This window comes from Artemia franciscana, chromosome 5, assembly GCF_032884065.1.
Source record: "Artemia franciscana chromosome 5, ASM3288406v1, whole genome shotgun sequence".
Taxonomy (NCBI): Eukaryota; Metazoa; Arthropoda; class Branchiopoda; order Anostraca; family Artemiidae; genus Artemia; species Artemia franciscana.
In genome coordinates, this window is record NC_088867.1 from 15,385,003 (window position 1) to 15,401,210 (window position 16,208).

At 33.5% G+C, this 16,208-nt stretch overlaps 1 protein-coding gene across 3 annotated transcripts in view; it reads right to left on the bottom strand.

The window, feature by feature from the left end:
• LOC136027015 (protein slit-like) overlaps positions 1-16,208 on the bottom strand; it is a 303,464-nt gene that overhangs the window by 15,773 nt on the left and 271,483 nt on the right. For 2 of the 3 annotated variants that reach the window (XM_065703919.1, XM_065703917.1), the window contains 4 exons: positions 16,100-16,171; positions 9,103-9,338; positions 7,222-7,438; positions 629-768 (listed from right to left, as the gene is read on the bottom strand). In XM_065703919.1, the coding sequence (XP_065559991.1) occupies positions 629-768; positions 7,222-7,438; positions 9,103-9,338; positions 16,100-16,171 (665 nt within the window). The remainder of the gene's footprint in view (positions 1-628; positions 769-7,221; positions 7,439-9,102; positions 9,339-16,099; positions 16,172-16,208) is intronic. The other variant, XM_065703918.1, reaches the window with a different exon arrangement.

A 16,208-nucleotide genomic window follows, 5' to 3' on the forward strand; every position in this document is an offset into this window, starting at 1 on the left:
TGGGAAGAGAGTTGAGTGTGAACCTTTATTAGAGTCCTAAAGAGGATTTCACATAGAAATCAGATTTCATTTCGCTTACCTTGATACTTTAAAAATATGCATGATACATTAAAAATAAGTTGACTGTTCCAAAGTAAGTTGACTGTTCCAATAAAGATATTTGGAAACTCAAGAGGTAAAGCTAATATTCAATATTAAAGAATCCCTTAAAAAAAAACATCTTACCAAGAAGTACGAAAAACCTAAAATAACGAAAAACTGGAAATGGAAAAATTGATATTCATTTAAAATAGGCTGATTGTTCCGATTTAAATAATCTTTCCGGTCTTGGCACCATCGCCTTCCCTGAAAATTTTTGGCTATTTTATACTTCTTAAGTTTAACACTAGGTATCGTCAATAACATAAGCGAATTGTTTGTCGGTATAGCAGATGAAGCTCAAAATGAAATATTATTTTGATAAAATAACACTTCCAGAATCAAGAGATTTGGAGCCTCAAGAGGAAAGACTGATATATAACATTGAAGAATTCCTTTAAACTTGTATATACGAAAATGTCTCACCAAGAGATTAAAAAAAAACTAAAATAAGCAGAACTCAAAAATAAAAAGATGGAAATTCAATTACCTGTGAAACCTGGGAGACACTCGCAGTGGTAGCTGCCGATCTTGTCAACACATGTGGAATTATTTGCACATTTGTGAGCAACACAATCATTAATATTAATCTCACAGTGAGTTCCTTCAAATCCAAATGGACAGTAGCAGCTGAATAAGAAAAAGAATATAAGAAAAAAAAGTTCAGTAGGCTAAACTCACTATAAAATCAGTATAGTTCAAGCCTTGTTGATTAGATATTCGATTCTACTTTTTTTTCAATAAAACTCCTATTGTTATTGATTTTTTATTGTTCTTCCAAAATGGCGACTCTGAGCAGGGGGCGGCACAAGTCATTACGGGTATAGAGTCAGAAATATGGAGGTATAGGAATCGATCTCTAAGTATTGGTCCTTGATTAGTGGGAATATACTGGAAACTAATACGTGGAATGGAAGTAATTTTTCAAACTTAAGTGAAGGGGCATCAGAAGAGGTTTGGAAAAAAGAACTTCAACGATTTAGAAATATCAACATTTTAAGGTCGAATGACTAGTATTTAAACAAATCGAAGTATTTTCTCTTCTATTTGATTTGCTGCCTTTGAAAAAAATAATTTTTGCATTAAGAGTCGGTTATTATAAATACACAGTGACCAAGATAAAAGAGGCATGGGTAAATAGAGAAGTGCAATTACTTACAGAAATGTAATTTACTAATATATAAAATATTTACTCGAAAATGGTATATATAGAATATTATGGATAACAACATACAAAAGATTCAAGAACTAAACTGCATACATCTGAAATGGCACACCCAGAGCCTATTTAGAGGTGCAAACGCACCTCTAAAGGTCCTTTGGGATTGTTTGTTTCAAAGGTTGATTTACAACATAAACATTCGCAATATTATTAAAGAAATCACAGAAATGAATTGGCAAAAGTTTTCGGAAAGGTGTTGAGGCGAGTTTGTTTGTGTATTGAAGTGCATCATTAGTATTTTCGACACCTCCTAGAAACTAATGAATCTTCATAGAAGCCATGAAAATTGAATTTTCGCAGTAAATAAAGAATGTTTTGAATAATAGCAAGATGAGCATTCAATAGCTCACAGGGCTGTTGAAAGGTGTTCACATGAACTTGAACTGAACTGAACTTTAAATCTTTAAAACGGTATATCCAAAGTCTATTTTGGCATCATGCAGAGGCATCATGCATCATGCATTTGGCATCATGCAGAGGCATCTGAAAGAATTCTTGAAGACTGTTCATTAACCAACAGCGAGAGTTTTGAGAGTTCATTTATAAATAAGAGTACTCGCAATACCACTGCAGAAATCATACAGATGAACAGGAACATTTATCGGAAACATGCTGAGCCGAGCTTATTTGTGTTTTGAAGAATGTGTTGTATTTTAACGTCTACTGGGAGCTATTAAATGGGATCTGTAGCATATCCCTGGAAAATCCCCCCAGCAACAACAATTCCCCCTAAAAATTTTCCTCATATGTAAAATTGAGCAGCCAAAGGAAAAATGAGACAAATAGCAAAAATGAAGAAAAGAAGGGATTATGGAATATTCTTCACATATTACAAAACACATGTAAAACTGTAAGTGGGGACCAACACAAGTCAATTGTAACCAAAACTCTAAAAGAAAAGAATTTCGACGACAATTGATACACAAAAAATTGGTATTTTGGCCTGATTTAAAATATATACAGATCATGAATTTTAACGTTGCAAATCAAACTGCGACCTTGAGAAAATTTGCCTGATTTTCAAAAAAGGGGAGAAGCGCCCTCACAAAGGCATGTCATCTTGATAAAAATTGCTCTATCAAATTTAGCCATCGGAGAACTCTATAGTCGAAGGTTCAAGCTCCTATCTACAAAAATGTGGAGCTTATCATTTGTTTCTAGAAGAAGGGTCACATTTTTTTTTTCAAGGGTAATCATATTGAACCGATGATCTTAGAAGACAGGGACAGGGCTCGTTTGAACGAATATTAGAGGTTTTAGAACATTTTCAAGTGACCAAAAGGATTGTATCACTTGAAAATGTCGTTTTTTTTGCCATTTTGTGGCACCAGCTATGATTTCACTACATGGAAGATCAAATTGCTATCGATCGAAAATTCTAAGATAGCCAATCGATTTAAAAGTAACAAGAACTACATACTGGCGTTCCCAGTTATGGAGGAAGTAGAGCCCTACGGTTTTGCAATCGTTCCTGAAAAGTTACGTAGTCTATAAATTGTAAATGTACTTCAGACGGAAAACCTTCTGATGTGGACCACTAGTGATACCGTCCACCCAATGTGTTTTTTTGTGAACAGGATTTGGCGACTTTTTGAAAACCTTCTTCACTTCTAACCACTATTTGACTGTTTGCTATAAGAAGCTCTGTCAATTTTGTATTGGTTTGGTTCTGAGTTTAACTCCTTGTTATTTAAATTAAATTAGAAAAGAAATGCCCTTTAAAAGTATCTCAGACGGGGAAACCTTCTGATGTACGCCAAGTAGAACAGTTCTGAATCGCAAGGGGTAAACTGGTATCATTTTACTATAGTTGTTTACTATAGTTTTCGGCAGGAACGTCTAACAGGGGGAAGAGGACACCCCTCCCCCAATGTTTTCAACCAATCAGATGAAAAATTTAGTCAGAAAAATAGTGGCGCAAAGCCCCACTATTTTACTTCTTTTTTTTAGGTTAAGGTAGATTTTATGACTTAAAGTCACTGAAAGGAGGTCAGTCTCAGTCGCCAATGAACAAAAAATGAAGTAATAAGAATATTCTAGAGCTGTCGCTACTTTCATATTTTCATATTATTTTCTTTAAACTTAATCTTACCTTGATTATGGTAACTTAATCCCCAAGAAATACGAAAATAGAATAAAAAAAATAAACCTATATTTTTGAATAAAGGTAGGCTATTCCAAAATTCCTTTTTTTTCTAATTATTTTTATTTGTCCAACTTTCTCCATGGCTGCTCAGTTTTTTATGGGGGGATTTTCCAGGAGGGGATGCTCCAGTCGGGGGAGAGGTGATTTTCCGCGGGAGGGAGGCTTCTTAGAAGGAATAATCTTAGCACCCCACTGAATGATTACAGAAATCAGAAATTGAATTTGCACAGTAAATACGGATTATTACGAATAATAACACAGTGAACATACAGTAATTCACAAGAGTCGTGAAAGTAAACACCATGAACTTCAACACACAAATTAGGATGAAAATAAAACCTGATTAATAGACAAATAATCACCTCTCTACATGTAGTTTACAAGTTATCAAAACTGTTCCCAGTTCACTTAGTGTGATTTCTAATCGTATTACGAATTTTGGCATTAAACCCTTCAACTGGATCCGGGTTGCTACTGCATACTTTACTTTTCAAGTTATACCCCTTAGGAAAATCGTAAGTAATTATTATCAACCATGTAGGTATATTTCTTTAATATCCTTTCTTTTTCGTTTTATCCTTCTGAATTTTTATTATTATTTTCGGTGCTTACGTGTTATCCCGATCGCACTCAAGAAATTTGATCTGTTTGATCCAGTTTTTCGGAGTGTACTCTCCGGTAATCAGCTTAGCCTGAGTGAGATAAACAACTATGTAGGTATATTTTAATAAAATAAGTAATATATAGAGTTGGTTAGGTTAGGCATTTAATATGATGCGTTTTGGACAGTCTGCTTTCCATATTTCTCTGTTGTAATTTCCATAATTTTGCAAAAGTATCATATTTACATCATGTTTAGGTATATTTCATTATGATTCACCTAACTTCAATTGTTGAGTGTGGTCGGAATAACACTTACTAGTTCTTATTAGTTCCAATTTTCTTACTAGTTCCGATTTTCTTACTAATTAATCCAATTGGTTCCAATTATTCCATTCTAATTATTCCAATTATTAATTATTCCAATTATTCCGATTTCTTACTAATTATTCCAATTCTACTTATTCCAATTTTCTTACTAGTTCCAATTGAAATCCTAAGACTTAAGGATTTTCTGAACCTCCAAACAAGCAGAAGCTTTCCTAATGCTAAGTCCTAACCCAGAGAAACCTTGGAACACTTGAAACTAACAGACGATTGGAATACCTAATATAACACTTCTTAAGTTGCTACGGTGGGTCACAGACTACATACGACCTTTATTTATTTAAGCCTTGTCCCTCTAATGAAAGGAAAACCTCTTTGGTACTCGAGAACATGAGAGATCTAAATTAAATCCATGGATGCTAAAGAGCTCATATTGTAACAGATCAGTGAATGCAGAGAAATATCCTTACCCAGAAAAACAACTAAACGATGTTACTTTTTCGACTGATCAATTTATCTCTTAAGCTGTCAAGAAGCTTTTTCTCCACTAGATTACTAAAAAGGAAGAATGTTCAAGAGCTATTTTGAAGATTGGTTTCACAGAAAGAGGTGTCTCGCATGAGGATGTTGTCCCCCCCCCACCAGTTCAAAACCCATTAATTAATGGAGATAGTTAGAGGAGGTAAAACTTATATTCAACATTTAAGATTTCCTTTAAGCCTAAAAAGAAAGACACCCCCTCTGACTATTGTTTTAATTAGCCAGTTAGAAATCAACTTGGTCACAAACCTGCAGAATGAAGCACCACGATTTGGACATGGTTCATCATTATGAGTAAAGGACGTTCAGTAGCTCTTTTGAAGATCAACGTCATAGACAGAGATGTCGAGTATAAGGATCTTGCTCCCCCTCCCCCTAATTCTTTAAATGTGTCAGATGAAAGGAAATGAGCTCTCAAACTTGCAGAATGATCCACCGTCATTCTGACATGCTTCGAGAGCTCTTTTGAAAATTGGTCTCACAGAAAGAAGTGTCAAGCATGGGGAAAGGGCCCATAGCTACCTCCCACTAATGTTCTAAATCAATCCGTTCAAAGAAATCAGCTCACAAACTTGCGGTAATAACTTTGATATTTTTCACTGCTGGGAGTAAAGGATGTTCGAGGGCTTTTAAAAAGATCGGTTTCACAGTTAGACAGGGGCAGTTTTAGGTAGGGAGTGGAGGGGCGCTTGCCCTAGGTGCAGAAATTTAGGGACTAAAATTTCAGATAAATAATTTACCATTGATAATCATTTTGTAATTTTAGAAATTTTATTATTACCCCAGAAAAATGTATGTTTTATATAACGCTTTTTGTGTAATTTTTGAAATCTTACTTGTACTAAAATAAAGTAGAGGGCGCAATTGGCAGTAACTATAAGCGAATTGAATTCAAAAGTTTCATTTTTGTCAGGAGCAATCAATTGGGGTGGTATAATTAATAATTTTGCAGGTGTTAAATTAAGAAGTCAGATTTAAATAAATAGAATTTTTCAATCAATGAAAATTTTGCTAAAATTTAGTCTGAACATTTTTGAGAAACAAAGGGGGGGGGGGTCAAGATTTTTCCAGAACGCAAGAGGCCAGAAGCCCCACTGCTAGCAGATCTGTAGAATATAAGGATGGAGCCCTCATGTAATGATTTAAATCAGTCAAGTAAACGAAAATGAGCCTGCGAAATTGCTCAGTAATTATTTTTTTTTTTTTAACTAGTGCATGAATCAACTTATGCAATTGCGTAATACGTATAACAATTAATCATATTGTTGTCAATCCTTAAACAAGCTCATTCATCCAAATAAGTTCCAAAAAATAAAAAAGGACAATTTAAAATGAAGAATAAATAAACAATACAAAAGAAAATAACCTCTATGTTCAGTTTGTCATATAAAAGGTACTTGGATCTTAGCAATAAATTTGAATGCTGAAGTAAGAGAGGAAACTTGTTGGCAAAAATGAAGAGCCCAAAAACACTTGGAGAACGAAGCATGAAATAGACTCATTTTATTGTTTACTTGAAATTATTTTTGTTATGATTTACTTTGAAAACAGGGGGGGGGCAGCTATATTGGCTCTATATGTAGCTAAGACAACAATTAATACAAAAAAAAAGTTATCTGAAGCGTTCTTCTTCTTCAGGTACTTTGCGCGTAAACAGAAAAATAAAATTTTTCTGCGTAAAAAATAAATAATTAAATGTTTATTTAAAAATAAACAAATAATTATTTTTCACAAACAATACAAATAAAATAATTTTTTTTAAACCTAAAGTAGCCATCTTCAAAACTTTACAGGCAGCCCCGTTTCAAGAAAAATTTCAAAAACAAGCAAACAAATAGTAGGCTATAAATATTATAAATGACATCATTTGTTTAAACTGGATGAATATTTATTTTTCACAAATGATAATGAGAAAAATCTAAAGCAGCCTTCTTCAAGTACTTTGCAGGTAGCCCCGTTTCAACAAAGATTTCAAAAACAAGCGAAAGAATAGTGGGCTACAAATATTATAAATGACATTATTTGTTTGAAATAAACGAACAACTACTTTTCACAAATAATGCAACAAAATTAAAGCGGCCTTCTTCAACCACTTTGCCACTAACCTCACTTCTGCAAGTATTGCCCAAACAAGTAAATAAATATTACATTACAAGTGTTATAAATAACACCATTCGATTGAAATAACAATTTTTTTCATAAATAATAAAAAGAGAATAACAGAAAAAACTCAAGAGAAACAAATTACCTGAAGCGGCCTTCTTCAAGGACTTTGCAGGTAGCCCCATTTCTACAAGGGTTCCCAAAGCAAGCATCGATGGCATGTTCACATTGGCGTCCATGGTATCCAGGTGCACATTTGCATTTGAAATCACGTTCTGGAACTGATTCACAACTTGCACCATTTCTGCATGGAAAGTTATAACATGCATCGCATTTTGCCATTATTTCGTTTGGAATTTCTTCTGAAAGCAAATTGACCTTTACAATCACAAATAAAGAGGAAACGATAAAAAAGTAAAGTAGAAGAAGAAGCTTGAACTAACACTAAAAATAGAAATTGAACAAAAAGAAAAAAAAATAGTGTTAATACATCTGATAAAAATAAAAAAAATTATATATTTACAACAATATAACAAATAAATCACTAATTTCAGCGCAAAATTAATCCTATTAATAAGTACTCGTTAGGTGTTAATAAGTTAAAAAGTAGAATTAGGTCCATTTTAAAAATATTTCACTGAGACTAGAGTATATACTCGGTAATCTGCTTTAACAGATTTTTATTATATGGAACAAAGCTTTTTTTGTTAGAACTTTCCAACTGCCAAAACAAGGTATTTGTATTTGCCTTTTGTTAAAAAAAAACGCAACAACAATTTTTTTTTAAAAATACACAAGAGTATATATTCATTACCCCCTCCCCCAGGCTGACACAGCCTTGATATGTCTGATGCTTTCATTTTTTATTCAAATATTTTATTTATGCTTTTTTCAACAAAACACATTAACAATTTTTCTCAAAATTAGGGATGATTCATTAACTCCCACCTCCCCTACCTTACTTGACGCAGCCTTGGTATGTCTTACTTTTCAATTTCTTATCCTCAGTTTATTTCGTTTATTTTCAAGGTGTTAATTAAATTAAAAAATTTCCAAAACTTCAAAAACAAAATTTGATTCACTGTCTCTTTCAATACTTCACTTCTCAATACGGATTTATTATATATTCAATTGAATTAATGTCTTATTACTATCCCTCAATATTCTTGTTTCATATCTATCCTTTTTAGTCATTTCGAGGGAATTTTAGTTCCAGGGAACGATGTATTTTTATTGTGGCTATGAAACTGGAAATAAGAATAATTTTATGAATACTTTTTCCAACAAAATACAATCGCGTATTTTCAAGAATTGCCATTACTCAACTCCCCCTTTTATAAATAACAAACAAACAAGTAGAATAATAGGGAATTTTTTCCGTAAGACAGTGGAATTACAAAATTTGAATTAATACATCGACTCTATGTCCTCAAAAAAACACAAATATATAAAAGAAAAGAGACTTACATAAAATACGACCATTAAAACTAAAAAAAAAATTAAAAAAAAACTAAATTAAAAAAATAAAACAGCCCTAGTATCCGTACTTCAACGAAGTTCAACCAGGACTGATAGATAAAGTGAGGTGAGTCGATTCTCTATTGTTCTACTTGTTTGCTTGATGATTATAATGGAAATGCAGCGTGATCTTCGCCGCTTTTTACTCCCCCCCCCCCTTCCGACTCTTCTTGGAATTGTCCCTTAAGACTGATGGCTGAATTTCTAAATTTCTGTCCTATATTCTTTACTCTATCAAATACATTCTCTATAGCAGTGGTTTTAAACTGTGGTTGGCGTACCCCTTTGGGGGTACGCAAAATTTCTTAGGGTTACGCAAATTTGTTTAATTAAGATGTGTTTAATATTTTACCTATAGTTTACTTAGTACCGGTAGCTAAGAAGAAGTAATTAAAATGTTTTGTGAATAAAAAGAGGTAGAGTGTCCAAATATATTTGAGAACCGCTGCTCTATAGATAGAAAATTATAGAAATTGATTATAGAAAATTGTGAAAAATTAAATCTTACTGCGACATTGAAAATGTTCAGCTGGAGTTGAAAGCAACAATTTATCTTTTAGGGTAGGAGGCTCTGCACACTTGGCAATACCAGGCTCTACGTAGTCTCGCTTCACCCATTCTGCCAACCACTTCAAATTGCAGTCACAATAGAAAGGGTTGGATCCCAGAGCTAAGTGGGTCAAATTTCTTAATTCTTTGAAAGCTCCTTCAGGTAGTAGAGAAATATCATTACCGTGGAGGGATCTGAAAGAAAATATATGAGATCAGTTTACAAGGTCAATTACCAACACGTTGGAAAGCCTAACCCTGACTAAAATATCATACGTATTTAATATTTTAATATTATTGATAAATAAATCAATCTTTGCAAGGTTAAATAAATTGGCTGATACACACATTTTAGATTTTCACAATAAAATAAACACTAAGTACACACTGAACAGAAGACAAACTAAAAATCGGACATAATTTTCCTAAGTACTCATAACAATTAATTACAGCGTACACATAACGGTGACCTAAGGACGGGTATAACCTTGTTAGTTTCTGAGTGGGGAGATGCTGCCGCTGCTGCTCGCATATGATAATTAAAAGGACGACATATGCCATTTTGGTCGAAAATGAGTTCAGTATACTTTTGGTAAACTTAGCATGAAGAATCGGATGGTACAATCAAAATTTTCCAATCTCGTATCGTTACGAAAATAAAAAATACAAACTCTACTTTTAACCTACCTCACCGCCGATGGCTGTGATAATGACATATACAATTTTAGCCAAAAATGAGTTCAGTATACTTTTGGCAAACTTAGCACGAAGAATCGGACGGTGTAATCAAAATTTTCATATCACGTACCTTAACGAAAATAAAAAAGATACATACGCTACTTTTAACCTACCTCACAGCCGATGGCCGTGATAATCAAAAGGACGATATATGCCATTTTGGTCGAAAATAGTTATGTATGTGTTGTCGTTACGAAGATAAAAAAAAAGAAATTCGATGATACGACACTTTTGAACGTGAAAAAGACAACATAACAAGAAACATACGCCATGGACAAACTTTTTCCTGTTTTTTGGCTCTCCTGAAAATTTACAAAAATGGCACATCCCGCCCTTCCAATTATCACAGCCGTGCTGTCTTCCTATGTGAACAGCATAGGAGCCGCCTGTCAGCATGTGCTGGCAACACATGCGCTACCAGCGTAGGGCGTGCTGGTATAGCATGTGCCACCAAAGGCTCTGTAGGAACAAAGAGAAAAGGTAACTAAACCAAACTTCTGTTATGAAGTACTTTCAAATCTTTACACGAAATTAAGAATAGAAAACAAGAAAGAGGTTTAATAGTTTCTGTATAGCTAAAAATTAGTCTTAACATTAAAATTAGGATTTTCACCATCTATTGCTATTATTATCCCCGTTCGGTTGCTTAGTATTATCATAGCGGCATCTAACCAAAGGTGTGACTAGAAAAACCAGATTTTGTTGGGGCAAGGAGGGTGATAGATCTTGTGGATGTCTTGGTCATACCAACCTATTTGTTCCACGAATGATGTGAGTCAGAGAGCGAGCGAGAGAGAGAGAGAGAGAGAGAGAGAGAGGGGGGGGGGATCGGTATATTTAAGAACTATCGTAGCATAGCTAAATTCAGTTTTTTACAAAATCTTACATTTAAACAAAAATCACATACTACGGCTTAACATTGAAAATCGATGTAAAGAAAGGCTCAAATGAGTTGGCGTAACGATTAGTTCTTATTTTAGGGGGTAAAAGTTCATTTTGTAACCGATTTCGACCATTAGGAGGGGCTTGTTCGGGTAGCAGTGATTGGTAGCTCGTATTGGGTAGGACGGATTTTCAAACTGCAGAATCAGGTGTTCAAGCCGAACTTTAAATGGAGACAAATTCAATTTCGTGAGGGCTTGGTCATAGGGTATGTCGTGGTTCTCATAGGGTATGTGTATAGTTCTCTAGTAAGTAAACTTTCTATTAAGAAATAATAACTCTTATCTGTATCCGATTTCATATTAAGAAAAAAAAAATACATTTTCAAGTACTACACAACGAACCTGAAACCAATCAAGAATGCTTTTAAATAGAAAAAAATTCAACAACGGAATATACATGGTTGAGAACTACTGGAACCAAAAATTTACAATTTGCTACTTTAGTGTGGTAAAACTAGTTCCTCTATAATAGGCGACTAGGGATATGAAACATAAAAAAAAAACACAATTTACACGAAAGATGAAGAAAATATTGTTCAAATTTTGGAAAAATAAAATTTTAGTGTATGGTTTCAGACCCCCACTCTTTTTCACCGTCTCTCCTTCTTACATACGTGAGTGCATTGAATGGTTTTAGCTGTGTTTCTTTCATTGTCTTTTACATCTCAACCAAGCTTACTAATTGGCTGTTTATCATGCATGCCACTTTATACCCTTAAATATAGGGCTAAAAGGCCAATTGAGCCCCCACCCCACCAAACCATTCCTGAAGCGTGTCACAAGAAAAAGAATTTAAATTAAGCAGTTTTACTGGAAATGCTGCTTAATTAGCACGTTGCTGAAGATTTCTTCGAAGCTTGATTGCATTTTTCCGCCATCTATTTTTTTTAACAAATAGAGTTTGCTATAGATATTTTCAATTAGTGGTATGTTCTTTATAAATGTACATCAAATGGACAACCGCAGGAGATTCAGCGACAATTAAGCGTATTTGAGCAACCTTTAAACTTTTTAAAGAGAGGGGCAAAGCTAATAAAAATTGTTATGAATAACAGCATATCAGCTATCGCTTGGACCACAAATCTCATTAAGGAAAAGACCGTATACGACTTCCTTCTTGAATGAGCAATTCTACCATCAAGAGAAATAAACGTACATTTGTGAAATGAAAATTTTATCTTTAATGTAATCTATTGATGGGAAAACTATACTGACGATGGGAGTTCTAGACATTGTATTTTCGCTAAAACTGTAAATAAAAAAAAACTTCTGCAATTGCTCATCCTTGGTGAAGGGACAACGTCTACAACAAAAACAAAAAAGGATTCTTGTTTTGTTTTTTCGCTTTTTCACATGCACTTCTACTAAGTTTTCTTTTCAGGAGGTTACAAAAGAGACTGCGTAAATGGCAGAAAACAAGAATATGCGTGTGAAAATACTTCAATCTATTTTTTTCACAGATCTTCTGAGTAACACCCAACCTTGTATGTTCGATTGCAGTTAAAAAGGCACATAGTTTGGAATTTATAAATTACATTACACCCAGGCAAGGATTTACGCATAGGCCCAGTAGGCCCAGGCCTAGGGGGAACACAATGCCGAGGATGGCAAAAAAACACTAAGCGATTTTTTTTTTCTTAACAAAAACTGGACTGATGTGATTCATGGTGCACTTTGTTAGTGTGTTGCCTATTCACAAAAAAAGTGATTTTAAAACAACACAAGAATTCCGTAGTCGCCTATAAACAGTCAGATGTCTCCTAAGAATGGGATCTAAGAGCTTGGTATCACCTCTCTCTTGCATTACTTTTGGCTCATCACTTGCCTTCAGTTCAGGACTTCCATTATCCCCGAATTTTTGGGGATTTCCCCCAATATATGTCTCCAATATATATGTTCCCCTCAATCTATGAAATATATGTGTCTCCCCAAAGGTGTGCCAAAACACTTGGGCCTAGAAGCACCGAAGATATAAATCCGGCTCTCGTCACATCTATCAAATGATGCCGAAATTTATTCTTCGGCGAATGGCAGTTGAAATGCAATTGGCAAATAAGAACGCTTGCTTTCACCCACTAACTTTGGTTGTTAAAAAAATTTCATAACAACAAAAAGACCGCTATGGTTTATGAAAACTGTTAAAGAGAAAAGTTTGTCATTCGGTCATCGTATAGATTTGTTCCTTATCCAAACAGGCTTTCGACAAGTTTTCGAGTCTGTTTCTTCAATGATTATAAGTAGAACAAAGCCAAATATGGTATAGTAGCTTATAAAGCGAAAATAGAACATTGTAAAGAATTAGCGAGGATATCATGAAATATGATTTATCATTTTGCTACGTTAATTGAAATCTAAAAAGTTAATTGGCATGGAATTCTGATTTCATAAAATTATCTTTTTTAATGAAACTATTCGTTCAAATTCGGATATATGTTAAACCACTTAATTGGCTGAATTGAGTTATCAAAATGAATGATGAAGGCTAAATTTAATAAGCAGTTAAGAGCAACAGACAGAATTAAACAGCAATTGAAGTCCTGTCGCTGGTTCAAAGTTAATTATTCAACTGAATGAAATCAGCAGACTAGTGATCAAATTAATGTAATTTCCTTGAACTTTCAAATTAAATTATATTTTCTTTGCCATATTAAAGGGTACTATAATTGTGAGCATATTATGTAGTATTATAAATCTTAAAGGATTTGAGTATTTTACAACTGACAAAAAATAAGACATATGGAAGTTTATGGAGTTGAAAACAATAAATGGGGGTATATAAAGCAGTCAGCGCGATTTAGCGCTCCCTATTGAAGCCGGAAAATCGAAAAAAAAAATATAAACGAAATCAATAGTTGTTTTTACCTCTTCGATAATTTATATATTTTATTATTGTTACAAATTTATATTAATTTTACTAATGTGCATTTTATAAACCTCCCAAAGTAATAACATGTTTAAAAAATACCAGTAATTTTTTTAAATTGATTCCAGTGTTGATTCCAGCACTATCCACCTCCGCTTCCGCAAAACCGAGTACGTTAGATGGATCAACAGGGTACAGAACCTGGAGGTCCTTTGGTCTTTTAAATTACCATCCCTGTCCGAGCATCTCCAGTCTCACTAACTACGTTAGTACAGTCATCTACTTTGCCTGCGCACTCAAACCCCCACCTGACTCATATTTGAATTTGATCCAACTGCAACCGGCTGGAAACGTCCCGAAGTTAGACCACACACAAGATGCAGAGACGTCGGCGGTCAATTCACTACCAGGAACATCAACCTCAATGAAGCTCTGACCCCCTCCCGGGACAGAACACTCTGGAAACGACTAACGACGCTGACGTCTGTTTCTCTCTACACTGGCTACGCTGCTTAACAAGAGCTCTAGGTCAGGTAAGTCAAGTCAAGTTGACTCAAGAATTGTTCCAGTTATTCTTGGTAGTAGAGCACCATCAGTAGCGCAAGTAGCTTCAGATTACTACCATACCCCTGCTATGCAGTATTATACCCCTGCTATGCAGCCTACTATAGACCGTAACAACAAAAGAAAATAGAAAAATAATTCCAAAGGAAGGAATTTGGGATTTCTCAGAAAAAATCAAAAGGCTGTCACTTTTTGAATTTAAACTTGCACCACTATGCTACTTGAAACTGTAGTCAAAGTCTATAGGCATCTAAATAGTATATAACAATCTAAAGAGAAAAAAAAACATATTCTGCCATCTATTGTCATTTTTCACCAATAAATCCGCAAACTAGGTATTTTCAACAGAAACAATCTGAAATAAGAATATGAATCATTATTGGTGTTTACCGTCTTTTATTTTTTCAATGAAAAATATGTCTTCCTATGTGTTTGTGACTAAATTTTTCAGTCCAAATACGTATTGCATCTCGTCATCGCCGGATCAGATCTTTAAGCAATTTTGGGGACACTCAAACAAATAAAGAAAAAAAATCTATTAAAAAAAATTTAATCAGCTTTTTGTCTCTCCAGTTAATAATATAAGAAAAAAAATTAAACTTATCAAATTAATTATAAGACTTTATAATTTCATATTTCTCATACTAAAGTTGTAGCAATCATCAATATATCTTCATGTGATGAAGTTAGTAAAATAAGTCCGTAAACCTCTCACTGGATCGCTATTTTTTTTATTTTCTCTCATATATATATATATATATATATATATATTTATATATATATATATATATATATATATATATATATATATATATATATATATATATATATATATATATATATATATATATATATATATATATATATATATACATATATATACTATTAACTTTTTTTGCTCATATACAAAAAGTTAAGCTTATTAAATTAATACTAAAACTTTATAATTGCATATTTCTCATAGTAAAGTTGTAGCAATTAGCAAGATATCTTCACGAGATAAGTTGGTAAAATGAGTTCGTAAACCTCTCAGTAGATCACTATTTTTTTTTTTTTTTTGCTTATAATGACTTCCGCATTTTATTACATAATCCTTGGCTTTGGCATTAGAACCACTTTTATTTCTTCGACTTGACCCGGGCGGCGCCTTACTGTCTATATGGTAAGCAAAAAGGTATACTGTATACATGGTAAGCAAAAAGAGATCCTTGTAAATAGAAACAAAAACCCCATGTACTTTTGCTAAACGCAAAAGTGCTGGATTTATTCAAATTTACTCATCAAGAATTAATTGCGTAAGAAAACCTGCATATTTAGAAAAACACGGAAGCATCCTAAAAAAAAGGTTGTGATCTTAAAGAAAATTACGCCGTTAATCATGTCTAAGAGCCTTGAAGTGAATTTTTTCTAGTTTTCACAGGTTTTTTTTCAGAAGGGTTATCATATGAAACCAATGGCCACAGAGCACAAGGAAAATTTAAAGTTCAGATGAGAGAAAATTTAAAACCAAATCAGGAAGGAATTCACTCCCTTGTCTCTCTACTCTTGGAATTAATTAAATATTGAATGTATTAGAATTAAGCCTAAGATATGGGTACTGAAGGGTGAAAGTTTCCCTATTATAGTGGAAAGGGTAATTTTGAACGGAAAACATATGTTTAGATATGTTATCTAAACATATTTTAACCAATTGTGACCTAAAAAATGGCAAGGCCTACAATAAAACGCAATAAAAATAATTATCAGAGCCTTGATTATCTGAAATTACCTTAAAATAGGTAGCATAAATAATAATGTAAATTCGTCAAAATAAAGATTCTAAAAATAATTGAGCAAAAAAAACTTACAAAACTTTAAGCAGTTTTAAGCCACTGAAAGCATCCCGATGAACACATTGCAGCTTGTTGTAGCTTATAACTCTAAAAATAAACAAATAAACAAAAGAAATTAGTAAGG